The following is a 16,079-nucleotide window of genomic DNA, read 5'->3' on the forward strand; positions in this document are numbered from 1 at the left end:
CGGCCATGCTTCTGAAAACATAGAAAACACCTCAAAAGGTTAGGAACTAGTTACTAATTTCTTGGCACATTAGATACCTGGAACCCAGGATTTATCCAGTCCTAACAAATGGACAACATACATGAATACAATGAACCCCAACCCACGCAACCATTGGTCCTGAGATCACAGCTGTACTGTTTTTGTTTTTTTGAAAAAAAAATAGCAATTAGACCTACCGGTAATTGTATTTCCAGGAATCCATCATGACAGCACTACAGGAGGTTGCCCTCTTGACCTCTGTAGGGACAGGAAGACAGAGAGGTTAAAAGGCCCCTCCCACCACCCACTTGCCAGTGTTTTTCAATTACTACACCAGGATGGATGCAACCCTATTTTATTTCTAGGGATAATAACTGACATGTTAAATGCACAAATCAGAATTCAATAAGGGAGGGAATATAATGGTGCTGTCATGATGGATTCCTGGAAATACAATTACCGGTAGGTCTAATTGCTATTTTCCAGTACATCCCTCATGACAGCACTACAGGAGCAATACCAGATTATAATGCTCAGGGCGGGACTATGGATTGGAGGACTTTCCGTCCAAAACTTAAATCCGTATCGGACAGCACATCGAGTCTATAATGTTTGTAAAACGTATGATGGCTTGACCAAGTGGCAGCTTTGCAGATTTGGTCAATAGAGGCTTCTCTTCTTTCTGCCCAGGATGCCGAGACTGCCCTTGTTGAATGGGCTCTGATGCCTTGTGGGGCACATAGTCCTTGGGACATGTAGGCTTCTTGTATGGTGGTTTTTACCCATCTCGCTAGAGAGCCTTTTGAGGCTTTCTTTCCTCTATTCTTTCCCCCGAATAGGACAAATAGATTTTTATCTCGTCTCCAGGAGGAGGTTCTATCCAGATACTGAAGAATTGTTCGCCTGACATCCAGGCAATGGAATTTTTCTTCTTGTTGGTCTTTTGGATCTGGATAAAAGGAAGGTAGAATTATTTCTTGTTCTCTATGGAAAGCGGTAGATACCTTTGGAATAAATGAGGGATCCAGCTTTAGGATGATCTTATCCTCTTGTACTTTTAGGTACGGTTCTATGATTGATAGAGATTGGATTTCTCCAATCCTTCTTGCTGAAGTAATAGCGACTAAGAATGCAGCTTTTAGAGTTAAAAAATGCATACTAATTTTGTCGAGCGGCTCAAAGGGGGGCTCACAAAGAGTCGTTAACACCACATTCAAATCCCAGGTAGGAACTGATTTCTTTAGGGAAGGTTTCAGTTTAGAGACCGCTTGGGTGAATCTTCTGATCCACCGATGTTCAGCCAGAGGAGTGTTAAAAAAATTACCTAAGGCTGAAATCTGCACTTTTAAGGTACTAGGGCTAAGTCCTTTTTTGAATCCCGATTGTAAAAAATCTAGGATTTTTGCAATGTTGGGAGAAAAGGGATCTGGTCCTGGGATTCCATGCCAGGAACAGAATTTCTTCCAAATCTTTTGATAGATTTTTGAGGTAACTTCTTTATGACTTGATAAGATAGTTGAAATTACCTCGTCTGACAGACCGTGGTTCCTCAAGATCTGCCTTTCAGGATCCAGGCTGACAATTTCAGAGTCTCTATTCCCTGGAAGAATAAGGGACCCTGGGAGAGAAGATTCTCCTTGACTGGGAGCATGATAGGATCTTCCAACGCTAGGTATTGTACGATTGGAAACCAACTTCTTTTTGGCCAATAGGGAAGAATAATGATGAGCTTTGTCAAATCTTCCTGGATTTTTCTTAATACCATTGGTATTAGAGGAAACGGAGGAAAGGCATAGGCCAGATCCATGTCCCAGTGTTGGGACAATGCATCTACTCCCAATGGGTTGTCTCTGAGATTTAGGGAGAAGAATGTCTCTACTTGAGTGTTTTTCCTCGTGGCAAACAGGTCTATTTGTGGATAACCCCAATTTCGGGTTAGGCAACGAAAGACTTCCTTGTTTAGGGACCATTCTCCTGGGTCTACTTTTTTCCGACTCAGGAAATCTGCTGATAGGTTCTCTGAGCCTTTTAGGTGGACTGCCGTGACTGATAGGACGTTTTCTTCTGCCCAACTGAAAATTTGTGCAGAGAGGCCCTGAAGAAGAGTGTGTCTTGTTCCCCCTTGATGGCGAAGAAAGGACACTGCTGTCGTGTTGTCCGATAAAATTCTTATATGCTTCCCTTTTATGGTGGGTGAAGCTCTTATAAGTGTCTCCCATACAGCTCTTAGTTCTTTGAAGTTTGAAGACATCATCTTCATTTGACCAGTCCATGTGCCCTGAAAGTGTTGGTCTTGGATTACTGACCCCCAGCCGTGTTTGCTGGCATCTGTGGTAATCACTACATAAGGAGAAGTTCTCCAGGGGACTCCCTTGTCTATGTTGTTTGTGCAGAGCCACCACAGGAGAGATGATTTCACAGTCTCGGAAATTTGCATTTTTAAATTCAGGGAGTTTTGTTTTCGATCCCACCGGGATAAGATCAGATTCTGTAAGGGTCTGGAGTGAAATTGGCTCCATGGAATAGATTGGATGCAAGATGTCATCATTCCCAACATCCGCATACATTCCCTTTCCCCCAAAATTTTCTTACTTCTGCCAGTAGGAGTATTTGTTTCTCTCTTGGGAGGAAGGAATGTTGAAGGGAGGAGTCTAGCAGTACTCCTAAGAAGACCTTCTGTTTCTGGGGAGGAAGACTCGACTTCTGAAAGTTGATTATCCATCCCAATTTTTGTAGTAGGGAAAGAACCTGTGACTGATGACTGACTAAGATAGCAGGAGTATCTGCTGTCAACAAGAAGTCGTCTAGATATGGGATAATTACTATACCTTGACTTCTTATGAATGCCATGATCTCTGCCATAATTTTTGTAAAAATTCTGGGGGCGGAGGAAAGGCCGAAGGGGAGGCAGACAAACTGGAAGTGGAGAATGGAAGGACCGTCCTGAATTGCGAATCTGAGGAATCTCTGGTACGCGGGGTGGATAGGAACGTGATAATACGCATCCTTTAAATCGATCGTACACATTGATGCCTCTTCCCTTATTAGAGGAATAGTCGATCTGATAGACTCCATCTTGAATTTTCGATAATTCACCCATTTGTTTAGGAACTTCAGGTTGATTATTGTCCTGTAGGAACCATCTGGTTTTTTGACCAAGAAGATTTTCGAATAGTGGCCCTTGCATATCTCGTTGTGGGGAACTGGGGAAATGGCTCTCAATCTGAGTAATTTCTGGACGTCCTGGATAAGTACCTGATGAAGATCTTTTGCTTGGTACTGGGTTATTAGGAATTTCTCTGGAGGAATGGAGGAAAATTCTATTTTGTATCCTTCTTCTATTATCTTTAGAACCCAGGGGTTCTGGGTTATTCTCGACCATTCGGGATAAAATTGTAGGAGTCTTCCCCCCACACTCTTGGCGTCATTGCTTTGAGGGCTGGAATGAATTATTTGGGTTAAGGAGATATCCTCGACCCCTTTTCCCTTTGGGGTAACTCCAGCGACCGGACTTCCCTTTCCCGCTGTAGTTCTGTGAAGTAGGATCCCTCTGTTGGCGAAATCTTCCAAATTGAGGGGGTTTTTTTGGTTTCTCTTCAGGAAACCCCTTTTTTCTATCTGTTGCACTCTCCAGTATGTTATCAAGGAGAGGACCGAACATCAGAGACCCTGTAAATGGGATAGAACACAACTTGTTTTTGGACTTAGTATCTCCTGACCACATTTTGAGCCATAATGCTCTTCTAGCAGCATTTGAGAGAGCCCCATTCCTGGCAGCAAATCTAATAGATTCCGCTGAAGCGTCTACTAAGAATCCGGTTGCCATTTTTAGTAAAGGTAGAGATTCTAGTAGCTCTTGTCGTGATGTCTTCATCATCAGATGGGTCTCTAGCTGGTTTAGCCATATGAACATTGCTCTTGCTACTGATGTGGCCGCGATATTAGTTGAGATCAAGGCCGAGGAAGATTCCCACGCTCTTTTTAGTAGTCCGTCTGCCTTTCGGTCCATGGCGTCCCTCAACTGAGAGGAATCTTCAAAGGGGATTGCGGTTTTTTTAGCAACCCTGGCGACTGGGACATCTACTTTTGGGATTTCATCCCAAGGCTTAGTGTCCTCTGGATCAAAGAGAAGTCTGTTCTTAAAATCTCTTGAAATGAAGAGCCTTTTTTCTGAATCTTCCCATTCAGTTGTCACCATTCTTTTAAGATTTTCGTTTACCGGAAAAACCCTTGTTTTCTTTCCCGTTAGACCTCCAAACATCTCATCCTGGATGGTATGTGGTTGGTCCACTTCGGGAATATCCATAGTTTCCCGTATTGCTTGAATTAGGGTATCAGACATCTCGGAAGAGAAGAAAAATTTTTTCTCTTGAGTGGAAGAAGTTGAAGGTAAGAGTTCGTCTCTTTCTTCTAACTCATCTTCCGATAGGTAATAGCACTCCTGTTCAGAGTCCGACCCCTGAGAAGGAGGCCAATATTTTTGATCCACTTCAATCCGTGGTCTTTTTGCCCGGGAGTGTGAGGGAGTTTCTTGCGGAGTGGCGAGGGAGGCTACTGACTGACCCACTTCCTCCCGAATCATAGTCCTAAGTTCGGACATGAACGTTGGTTGTTCCTCCTTTAGTATTTTGGCAATACAATCCTGACGCAATTGTTTTTTATGGGACTCTGGCAATTTTTTTGCACAAGTCGCACATTTTTTAACCTTCTTTTTATCAGTTTGTCTCTGAGAGAAATCTTTTTCCTAGAGAAAACAGAAGGTAGGTAAAGTATGGTGTACATACATAAGGGGTCATACCCTTCCCCAAGGGTGAGACTCACGTGACCCTGGGACATATCTGGAGTTCCATCAGGACGAGGAAGTTCCATATCGCGACAGGTAACAGGCAATGCAATATGCAAACCACAAAAAATAAATCCAAGTTAGAGTTATCAGCTCTAACTACATACCTGTGCGTGTCCCTTTAAATGCGGGCGTTTTGAATTTCCCGCCTTCCAAGATGGCCGCGGACCGGAAGTAGCCCGACGTCATATCCGGTCGGCTATTCGTCCAGCGTGTACCTGGAGTGCAGCCGCCATAGCCGGCGCTAAGGCTTGCTATGCGGTGCAGCGAGGATCCCTGCCGGTGCGTCCATGCCTATGGAGCTGCCGGTCCCCGCCTGGTCCGCGGTCCGGCCGAAGCCTGCTTGGGAAACCCCAGCCCCCACACACTACCAGAACCCTGCCTAGGATTCCTCCGGTAGGTGTCTTAGGGAGGGAGCTAAGGGACCCGTCGTATGAGGGGTGTTAGCCTGGGCTTTAGGGGGAAGAGAAGGGGGAGTGCACGGACCCCCCGATCTTGCCCCCTGCCCGAGTTTTTTCCTGCACTAATACAGGAGCGACGCTCTCTGCTCCTGACCCTTGTGGGGACAGGAAGAACACTGGCAAGTGGGTGGTGGGAGGGGCCTTTTAACCTCTCTGTCTTCCTGTCCCTACAGAGGTCAAGAGGGCAACCTCCTGTAGTGCTGTCATGAGGGATGTACTGGAAAATTGATTTCAATGTATTAATATCGAGTTAAAACAATAAAGAAACAAACAAAGCCCTATGTAGGACCCATTTATTTTTTTATAAGGATTTGCATGTAATCCGTCCTTTCATAAACCTTAGCCTTGTACTTTGTGCCCATATTAACATACAATAAAAATCCTTTAATCCAGAATGCGCAGGACAGCACAAACAAGGGCTGGATTATCAAACACTGCAAACAAGAAAAAAACACCTTTTTATTTGGGCACCTAAATAAAGAGACACTAGAGAAAGAACTATTTGGACTTCATGGTTTATGGATTGAATTATTGCTGATCAAATACCATTTCGGATATCCATCAAGATGTAATCTCTGAGCCTGCGCTAAAATTATGTTTCTGTTGCTATGCTCGGTCTCTTGAAAAACAATCCAAACTACTGAAAACAGAAATTAACAAAGTTATACAGAACAAGCTGCTCCAAAATTTTGCAACGAAGTAGAGTACAATGTAAGAGAATGGTGTTTTTTTTTTTGTTTTTTTTAGCAAAACCCATTGACTTACAGCATAAAAAAAAATATACAGCAGATTCTAGAAATGGTATTGTGGAAATTAAGTGGATTTTTATCCTTTGCAAAGCAATGAGTGAAATCCGCAAATAAATCTGCATGTTACACATTCGAACTTCGTTGCGGATTTCTACCCGGTTCAAAAGTAATATTTATTAGATGTGTGAACCTAGTCTAAAAATCCCTAATTCAACTTCCACACAACTACAACAAATCTTTTTCTTATCCTGGAGTGCAGACTTCGGGCCAGTTCACACTGAGTTTTTTTGTCACATTTTTTTTTGACGCGGAAACGAAAACGTGGCAACAAAAATGTCCGAAAATGCCTGCCATTGATTTCAATGGGACGCGGAGGCCTTTTTTTTTTTTTCCGTGAGCGGAAAAAACGGCTCGCGGAAAAAAGAAGGGACATGCCCTATCTTCGGGCATTTAAGGGTATGTTCACACGTGCACGGCCGTTACGGCTGAATTTACGGAGCGGTTTTCAGGAGAAAACAGCTCCTGAATTTCTGATGTAATGGCATGTGCAGGCGTTTTTCGCAGCGTCCATTACGGACGTAATTGGAGCTGTTTTTCTATGGAGTCAATGGAAAACGGCTCCAATTACGTCCTAAGAAGTGACATGCACTTCTTTGACGCGGGCATCTTTTTTACGCGCTGTCTTTTGACAGCGGCGCGTAAAAAAAATGACCGTCGGCACAGGACATCGTAAAACCCATTCAAATGAATGGGCAGATGTTTGCCGATGCTTTCAAGCACTATTTTCGGCCGTAATTCCAGGCGTAAAATGCCTGAATTACGTCCGTAAATAGTGTGTGTGAACCCAGCCTTAGTCTCTGACCTTCCATTGTCATCAATGGGAGGCAGAGAGTGCCTATTTTGCAGCGTTTTTTGCCAGCGGCGCTCAATGGCCACGGGCGAAAAATACTGCGAAAATCGGCGTGCAGGCAGATTTTCTGCCTGCAGAAAACTCTGTGTGAACCCAGCCTTAGGCTATGTTCACACGGGGTATTTTGCAGGAGGAATATCTGCCTCAAAATTCCGTTTGGAAGTTTGAGGCAGATATTCCTCTCCCTGCACGCCGATTTTCGCGGAGTTATTCGCGCCGTTTTTCGCCCGCGGCCATTGAGCGCCGCGGGCATAAACCAGCGCGAAATACGCTTTCTCTGCCTCCCATTGAAGTCAATGGGAGGTCAGAGGCGGAAGCGCCCGAAGATAGGGCATGTCGCTTCTTTTTCCCGCGAGGCAGTTTTACTGCTCGCGGGAAAAAGACGCCGACGCCTCCCATTGAAATCAATGGGAGGCATTTTCGGGCCATTTTTGCAGAGTTTTGCGTCGCGGTTTCCGCGTCAAAAAACTCGGCAAAATACCCCGTGTGAACATAGCCTTATAGTTTTAACCTAAATTGATACATTGTATCAGAGTGAAGAATGTGTGAAAGCAGAACTGGGGGAAAAAAAAGTATATTGCTTAATGTTTCAATATACAGTACAATGTTTAAGCATTATTTATATAAGACTGGACAAACCCTTTACCATAAACTTTATCACATATTCACTTTCTGCCATTTCAGGATGGGGCGAGGCTGACCAATATTCTACAATGGGATGAGTGACCTGAAGTACAGAACGGTCTGCCCTCGTGATCACTACTTTATGTCTGATATCTCTAGATCTCAAATGCTATTAAAACAATTTTAAATACATACTTTTTATAATCTGCACTTTTATAAGCTGCCCATATCTGTAGCTTATATAAGTGCTATAAATATGCTTATCACACCACAGGAATAACTTGTACATTTCTGAGACAAGGCAATACCAACCACCAGTCTGTAATGAAAATTTCTTCTTTTGCGGCTTCCATTGCATCAGCCACATCACTGAAGTATCCTCTAGCATTGACATACCTAAAACAGAGCACATTTATTACCGTGTGACAATAAGGTCATACTCCTGAAGAGGACATTGTAGTACGGAATACGCTAAGTAACTATGCACTTTGGAATTACTGCACAGTAGTCACCTTGTGACTTTGTAACAACAACAGAGACGATTTCATTACTTGCCATTAGGCACAAGTTGTAATAAAACAGCAAATTGCCTGAATGTTTTTTGCTGAAACGAGCGGTTACCATGCAAGGATAAGGAAAGAACGGTTAGCTTCATTTCAGATCTCTGATTGAGGTCAAAGTTTTGGGCGATTAAATAAAAGCTTGGATAAGTACACTGAACAGAAAAAGAGCCAATATTTATAGAAACAGAAGATTGACGGCAGAAGACGACCACATGGTCTGTCTTTTTATCTATCCTAAGAGAAAACGAAAATGGAAATCATATGTTTTTCCTGGGTGTTTGAATTCACTGACTGTTGATTTTCCAGCCACATCTTCTGGAAGTTTGTACCAAGCATCTACTACTCTTTCAATAAAATCACATGTTCGGACCCAACTTCTGATGTCGTCGTCCCCTACAACTAATTTCAGATTGTTCTCCCTTGTTCTTGTGTTTAGTTTCTTATTAAAAACACTTCCCTCCTGAACCGAATTTAAACCATTAACATGACAAAGGTTTCGATCATGTCCCCACTTTCCAAGTGGCTATACAAATGAAGTTCCTTTAGTCTCTCCTGATAAGTTTTGTGCATAAAGAGGCTCTGTCGCCAGTTTCATACTTCCCTATCACCTACCTAATCTAATAGGCGCTGTGTTGTAGATAACTACTGTGATTTAAAAAAAAAAAAAAAAGTTTATTGGTGACAAAGTTCTGATAATTTTAACATTTATGCTAATTTTTTGTAAAAGCGCAACTGGGCGTTTTTTTTTACTTTAACCAAGTGGGCGCTGTAAAGAAAAGCGTACGATGCTGACCAATCAGCGTCATACACTTCTCTTCATTCATGTCCAGCTTTAGTCACAGCACAGCATGATCTCGCGAGATCACGCTGTGCTGTCACTTACTCCCACGGTTCCTTCACCGGAGCGACGGGAGAATGACCAGACATCTCCTCCAGCCGCCTCCTGGCTGGAGGTGATGTCCGGTCATTCTCCCGAAGCTCCGGTGAAGGAACTGTGGGAGATGGCACAGCGTGATCTCGCGAGATTTGTTAGAAAGATTGTTTAGAAAGTAAAAGGAACATGAAATTGATCTCATCTTAGTTTATGTATTTTTAACTAATACCAATTGTCGCACATCACTTGTAGTATTGCGCATCCATTTATTTTTTTATATATTTTGCACTATGCACTTTATTGTACTACAATAGGATCATCTAGTTGTTATTCCTAGGTTCCTATGTCTCATTTAAATTATGTTATGCACACAGGTTACTTAATTATATTTTTGCAAATTTTTTTATAATTATCTTCGATTTATATAATATTTTGCACAGCAATTTAATTCATTATTTATTTCACCATTAATGCACGAGCGTTTTATTTGTCATCTATTTCACTAAACTATTGCTCTTTCCCCTGTTTGTAATTTCTTCATACTTTGTATTTCTCCACCTTGATCTTGACCCGCGATCGCCTTCCTGTGGTTGACAGTGCGTATGCGAAGATTTTCCTAGCCATCCATCACTGCTGTTTTTGCAGTAAGGCGGTGTGTGGGTGGGTGTGGTCCCTTCTCTCTGCTGGAGGCGGAGTTTTGGGACTTACCCCTCTGCATTTCCTCCGTGTGTAGTGGTGATATGCTGTTCCACACTGGCGGACATCTGCGCATGCGCCAAGAATTCTCCCGCGGTCAAGTGATCGATACCGCGCCTGTCATCGTTTCTATGGACGCTCTTCTGGTTGTCCTGGTAACACTTGTGATGTGATGACATGTGTGGACTATCTCCAGTAAGTAGGCTGATCACATGTTTCCCTGGAAACATTTTCATTGGTTGCCTCCTCATTTATTAGCTCCCTGCTCTTCTTAATTATCACGCCTCCTGAGGAATACCTTGTGAAGCGCACGTTGAGGAGGTTGGTGGATTCATTTTTACCAAGACTCTGTAACCAGGTATACCCCAATAACCCTGTATCTTTGTTCTAAATGTGTGCTTAATTCATTCCGGTCTTCTAAAAACGTCTATAAAGTGGCACTACATCACTTTTTGTAAACTTATGTTGGAATACACATTTATATTTGCTCATTATTGTGGTACAGCACCTTTATCACATACATTCATACAACTTTCGAGGGGTTTGATACATGTCACTTCTTATATATTTATATATCTGGCATATTACTGTATTTGCATCAGCTCTTTGTGGTCTCCATTTTTGCATATTTTTCGTTGTGTCCTTTGTTTTTAAATCTTTATAATAAAAGTACATTTTATATTCATACTATTTACGGTTTGGTTCATATTACTCAGTTTGAGTCGAGTGTTGGCTCAAAACTCAATATACATATTCCAAACAATGTTGAAATGTTTTTTGGATGATATATAAATATATTAATCGCCTCCTGGCTGGAGGTGATGTCTGGGGATTCTCCCGATGCTCCGGTGAAGGAACTGTGAGAAATGGCACAGCGTGATCTCGCGAGATCACACTGTGCTGTGACTAAAACTGGACATAAATAAAAGAGAAGTGTATGACGCTGATTGGTCAGCATCATACATTTTTCTTTTCTATACAATGCCCACTTGGTTAAAGTAAAAAACAAACGGCCAGTTGGGCTTTTACAAAAAAATTGCATAAATGTTAAAACGATCAGAACTTTGTCACTAATAAACTTTTTTTTTTTTTTTTTTTTTTTTAAAAAAAAGAGAAGAAACACAGTTATCTACAACACAGCACCTACTAGATTAGATAGGAGATAGGAAAGTATGAAACTGATGACAGATTCTCTGTAAGTCCCGGACCGAACACAGTGCAGGGAGCCGGGCTCCTAGAATCATAGTTATGTACAACGCTAGGAGTCCCTGCCTCTCCGTGGAACTACTGTCCCGTACTGAAGACATGATTACAGTACGGGACAGTTGGCCAGCAGCGAGGCAGGGACTCCTAGCGTCATACATAACTATGATGCTAAGAGCCCGGCTCCCTGCAGTGGGAATCCAGCCTAAGACTTTCCACCATTTGTGTAGCTGGTCTTTGGATCCATTCTATTTTATCAATGTCTATATGTAGGGGAGGTCTCTAAGTGAACACAGTAATCCACATGTGGGGTCACTAGAGCTCGATACAGTGTGGTCACAATCTCCCTCCTCCTACTGGTTACACGTCTAGATATGCAGCCAAGCACTCTTCTAGTTTTCCCTCCTGACAGGCCGCACTGTTAACTCATTTTGAAGTTGTCAAATCAGTCCTCCTAAATCCTTCTCTTCTGAAGTTCTTGCCAACACAGAACTGCCAATATCATAATCATTTTCCATATTACATGCACCTCCCAGAATTTCAACCCTATTACACACTTTTGTACCATTGGCAAACAGGGATAACATTCCTAACAAATTTTCTCCTATGTCACTTACAAACATAGTAAAAGGATAAGGCCCCAGAACAGAAATTTGTGGTGCATCACCTGCAACTTGTCTCCCCTTAGAATTCACACCCTTAGCAACTCTCGGATATCTGTCTTTTAGATCTGTCACTAGTTTATTAATGTCTTATCTTCTAACTAATCTAATAGGCGCTATACTGATAACTAGTGTGTAATTTTCTTTCAAAAGTATTTGCAAAGTTATGTGCATTTTTCGAAATATGCAAATTTGGCTATACTTTCCAAATGGGAGGTAATGCTTTCTGTTCACTCTGGGCCTCTAATGTTTTTTGTATGACACGGTCATACAGTTCTCCTCTTCCCAGCCTAAAGCTTCCATTCCCAACGGTTTTCAACTGGTGATACCTAGAGTTGTTTTCACAGCTAGAACGGTGATCTCAACTTTCAAATGTCACCAGAACCACTGTTCTAGGTGGTCCACAGCCCGACATCTGGTTTAGCTGAAATAGGTCGAAACCTAGGGTCTGGCTGCTGTTTGCCATACTGCTTGATATTTTATATGCGATTTTTGTTTAGCATACTAAGGCTTCGTTCACATTCTGATGTTCCATCTGAGCTTTCCGTCAGAACGGGACCCTAAACAGATACAAACGGAAACCAGAGGTTTCCGTTTCCATCACCATTGATTTCAATGGTGACGGACCCGATGCCAATGGTTTCCGTTTATCTCTGTTGTGCACCGGATCAGTCCTTTTGCTGGAAGCAATAGCGTAGTTGACTAAGCTTTTGCTTCCGGCAAAACGACGGGTCCGGTGCACAAGAAAGACAAACGGAAACCATGGGCACCGGATCAGTCACCATTAAAATCAATGGTGATGTTAACAGCAAACCTCTGCACATGTGGTTTGAGGTAGAAACACTGGGGTCAGAATATCTTCTGCAGTAGATTGCACACACACAGCTGTTTTGCATCTACTCCATCACAATACAGAAAATGTTATCCAGTTTCCACGTGTGCACATAGACTCAGCAGAGTCTCACATCCGGAGAGCATCTGAGCGGTGACGTGTATATATATGTATATGGACTATCCACAGGATAGGTCATCAGTATATGAACGGTGATGGTCCGACATCCGACCCTTCACGATCAGCTATTCCAGGGCCCGGAAGCAGCCGGAAGTTATGCAATGGTCGGTGCCAGAAGCAGATGGCTCCGTACACTGTATAGTGGCCAGGCTGGGTTACTGCAGCTCTGCACCTATTCACTTGAAAAGCAGCAGAACTGCAGAACTGCAGTACTGCAGCACGGCCACTATACGGTGATTGGAGTAATCTGCTTCCAGGACCAACCATTGCATAGCTTCCGATGCCTGGAGGCAGCCAGAACAGCTGATCGGTAGGGGTCCGACACCCAGCCCCTGCATCGATCATATATATATGACCTATCCTGTGGATAGTTCATCAGTACGAAAAGCCACCCCCTGCCTGAACAACCCCTTTAAGTCGAATTTTCAATATCTTGTCTATGAGCATTTTATGCAGAACTGTATCAAAGGCTTTGCTAAAATCCAGATAGGCGATATCTTCATCCAACACTTTTTTGACAAAGACAAAAATCTATAAGATTAGTTTGACATGATGTGCCCTCAGTAAAGCCATGCTGTTTTTGGTTTCATCAAGTGGTTTTTAGGTGGACAATTAACCTCTTTTTTATGGAGAGTTTTCATTATTAATAGTACCACACTATAACATATTAGGTATATTTAAAGGCTATGTACACCTTAGACATTTTTTCTTTAAAAAAAAAAATAAAAATATTTCAATCAGTTGTGTTTTGGGCAACGTACTAAATACTTATTAAAAATTATTTTTCCTTTTGGAGATACAGCTGCTCTGTATCCTGTATACAGAGCAGCTGTATCTAGCACTGAAACCTGAATCTGTCATGTCAGCAGCACTGACAGGTTCAGTGTCAGGGGTCTTGCATGTCTCTGACACGCAGGATCAAGCGGTTACAGATCGCATCTAAGTTGACAACTTAGATATGATCGATAACAGGTGGAAGTTGCACAAAACACACTAATAGACATTTTTATACAAAAAAAAACAAATAAAATATTTCAAAAGTATACATAGTCTTTAATTCCTTGCATAAAGACTGTGTTTTACATTAGGCAATGCCTGACTGAGTTTTAATAAAATACTGCAAAAACCTACACATTTGCACTACGTACACACAACAGAATAAATATTTCTGGCATACCACGTACCATTTGCTTAGGGTATTTTTTTCGACTGCTGCATATGAGCCAAATCTGTGACCTGTCAGGAAGTTTTTTCCATGCTTCCTAACAAATTCTTCAATAGCCTGACCCCACCATCGTGCATGTCTGTAACTGTTACACTTTAAAATTAAAGACCTAAAAAACAAAACAAAAAAACAACATCAATTGTTAATGGGTAACTAAACATTCAACAAACTTCTGACATGTCAGTGACATGTCAAAAGTTTTGATTGGTGGGGGTTCAAGCACTGAGACACCCGATAGCTAAAATTAAGCGGCAGAAGCACTCGCATGGGCGCTCAGCGCCTTAATTTCCGGTGGATAGGTCATCAGTTGTCAGAAGGTGGACAACCCCTTTAACATGTATTCAAATATGGCAATGTATTTTAAGGTCTATTTAAGGAAACAAAACTGTACATTTATTAATACACTGTAGAATTTCCTTATAATAATGAAAGCCCCAAGGTTTCATTATCCCTTACAATGAGAATTACTAATGCTCTCTGGATCAGTTATATGTCACCTTGCAGTTTAACCTAGAAAAACACGTTGAAGAAACACATGCATTGATAATATTTATACTGCAAGACGCAGCCTGCATGCGTGTGCAGAGTAAGAAAGTGAAACTTGATTTTGATCTCAAGATTTGTAACTTCCTTTCTTTGCACAGGAAATTCAGAAACATACAATTACATTTATTTATTTTTGATAATAAACAAGTGTGGAAACTGTCTGAATGATTTAAACTCACCTGGAGAGATTGTCTATTCGTAAACCATACTGAGTCTCTGTGTCTTTCTTCCCAATCTTTATGTTAAATTCCTTATCCACTAGTAGAACAAAGGAAATGGCTCCAGTGTCGGGCTTCATATACAAAAGGAAAGAATCCTTCACAACCAACCATCTGCAAAATTCGATGAGAGCTACAGTTAGAGGATCTGTCACCACATTATAAGCGATCATTTTTGACAAAGTTATGACCAATTTTAGATTTATGCTAATTAGTTTCTTAATAGACAACTGGGCGTGTTTTACTTTTTACTAACTGGGCGTTGTAAAGAGAAGTGTATGACGCTAACCAATCAGTGACCAATCAGCATCATACACTTCTCATTGTTCCTGCCCATTGTTACAGCGTGATTGTGCAGTGAAAGAAGCTGGGCTGGAACAATGAGAAGTGTATGACGCTGATTGGTCAGCGTCAAAAACGTATCACAATGCCCGATTGGTAAAAAGAAAAAAAACACGCCCAGTTGTCTATTAAGAAACGAATTGGCATAAATGTAAAATTGTTCATTATAGCGCCGATCACATTATGTAGGAGATAGGGCACTTATAATCTGGTGACAGAGCCTCTTTAAATTTATTAGATTAAAACGACCATATATATGAGGGGTTACATAGATAACAGAAAATATTTGCCTTCAGTCTGATATTACCAAAAGCATTAAATGGACACTACATTTTTAAACAACTTATGCTAATCCAATAGTATACCTGATATAGTTCTTTGTAATTCACTTATTAAAATTTTGTTGTTTTATCCTTGCAAACTTTGTGTGAAGTTACTGCCACTCGGTGTCTCCTTTCCTGTAATCTGCTGTGCACCCACTGTTGTCAAGCACAAATTATCCCTAGTCACAGAGCAAAGGAAATGGACTACAGGATGTGGGGGTGTGTCTATTCCCAGCCTGCCCATAAAAGTCTATGGGGAGGGGAGAGGAGAGTAAGAGGAAGGAGCAGAGAGAGCGAGACAGACAGACAGGTTGTCCGTGCAAGTCTATGGTAAGAGTTATATGTCACCCCAGTGTTGGATTCACAGCTACACTACTCATCAGTGCTGTAAAAACTCCTCCATGCTGCTGCATCTTATTATAGATAATAGAGATAGGACAGCATGATTCTCCTCTGTGTGCATTGTATAGAAGACATGATAGCAGTTCGGCTCCATCCACTATAATCAGAGAATTAGAGATAGAGCCTGCAGAGTGAAAAACTGCTAAAAATGCCATATGCAAGTGATATAATGGCCATAAATAGTCCTGCTCCACTACCAATTAACTCTACCAGAATGCACTGCAGCAAACTGCATTGCATTGTAGGAGCTTAACTAGACAGTTAAAGAGTAACTATTTCAGGTGACTGTCAGAAATTTGTGTTTGCTGGAGTAATAACACTATTTCTGACTGCTACATTACTTGTATCTGCATTTTTACCATTTTTCCTCTCTACAGGCTCCATATTTAATAGTCATTTTTCCCT

General features: G+C 41.8%; 1 protein-coding gene across 1 annotated transcript in view; it reads right to left on the reverse strand.

Annotated features, from left to right (window-relative positions):
- The window catches only part of PLD1 (phospholipase D1), a 157,820-nt gene that overhangs the window by 75,788 nt on the left and 65,953 nt on the right, over positions 1-16,079 (reverse strand). Inside the window, exons 9-11 of the mRNA XM_075861616.1 lie at positions 14,569-14,721; positions 13,803-13,952; positions 7,921-8,004 (exon numbers count right to left, since the gene is read on the reverse strand). Of these exons, the coding sequence (XP_075717731.1) occupies positions 7,921-8,004; positions 13,803-13,952; positions 14,569-14,721 (387 nt within the window). The remainder of the gene's footprint in view (positions 1-7,920; positions 8,005-13,802; positions 13,953-14,568; positions 14,722-16,079) is intronic.

This window comes from Rhinoderma darwinii, chromosome 4 (assembly GCF_050947455.1).
Source record: "Rhinoderma darwinii isolate aRhiDar2 chromosome 4, aRhiDar2.hap1, whole genome shotgun sequence".
Lineage (NCBI taxonomy): Eukaryota > Metazoa > Chordata > Amphibia > Anura > Rhinodermatidae > Rhinoderma > Rhinoderma darwinii.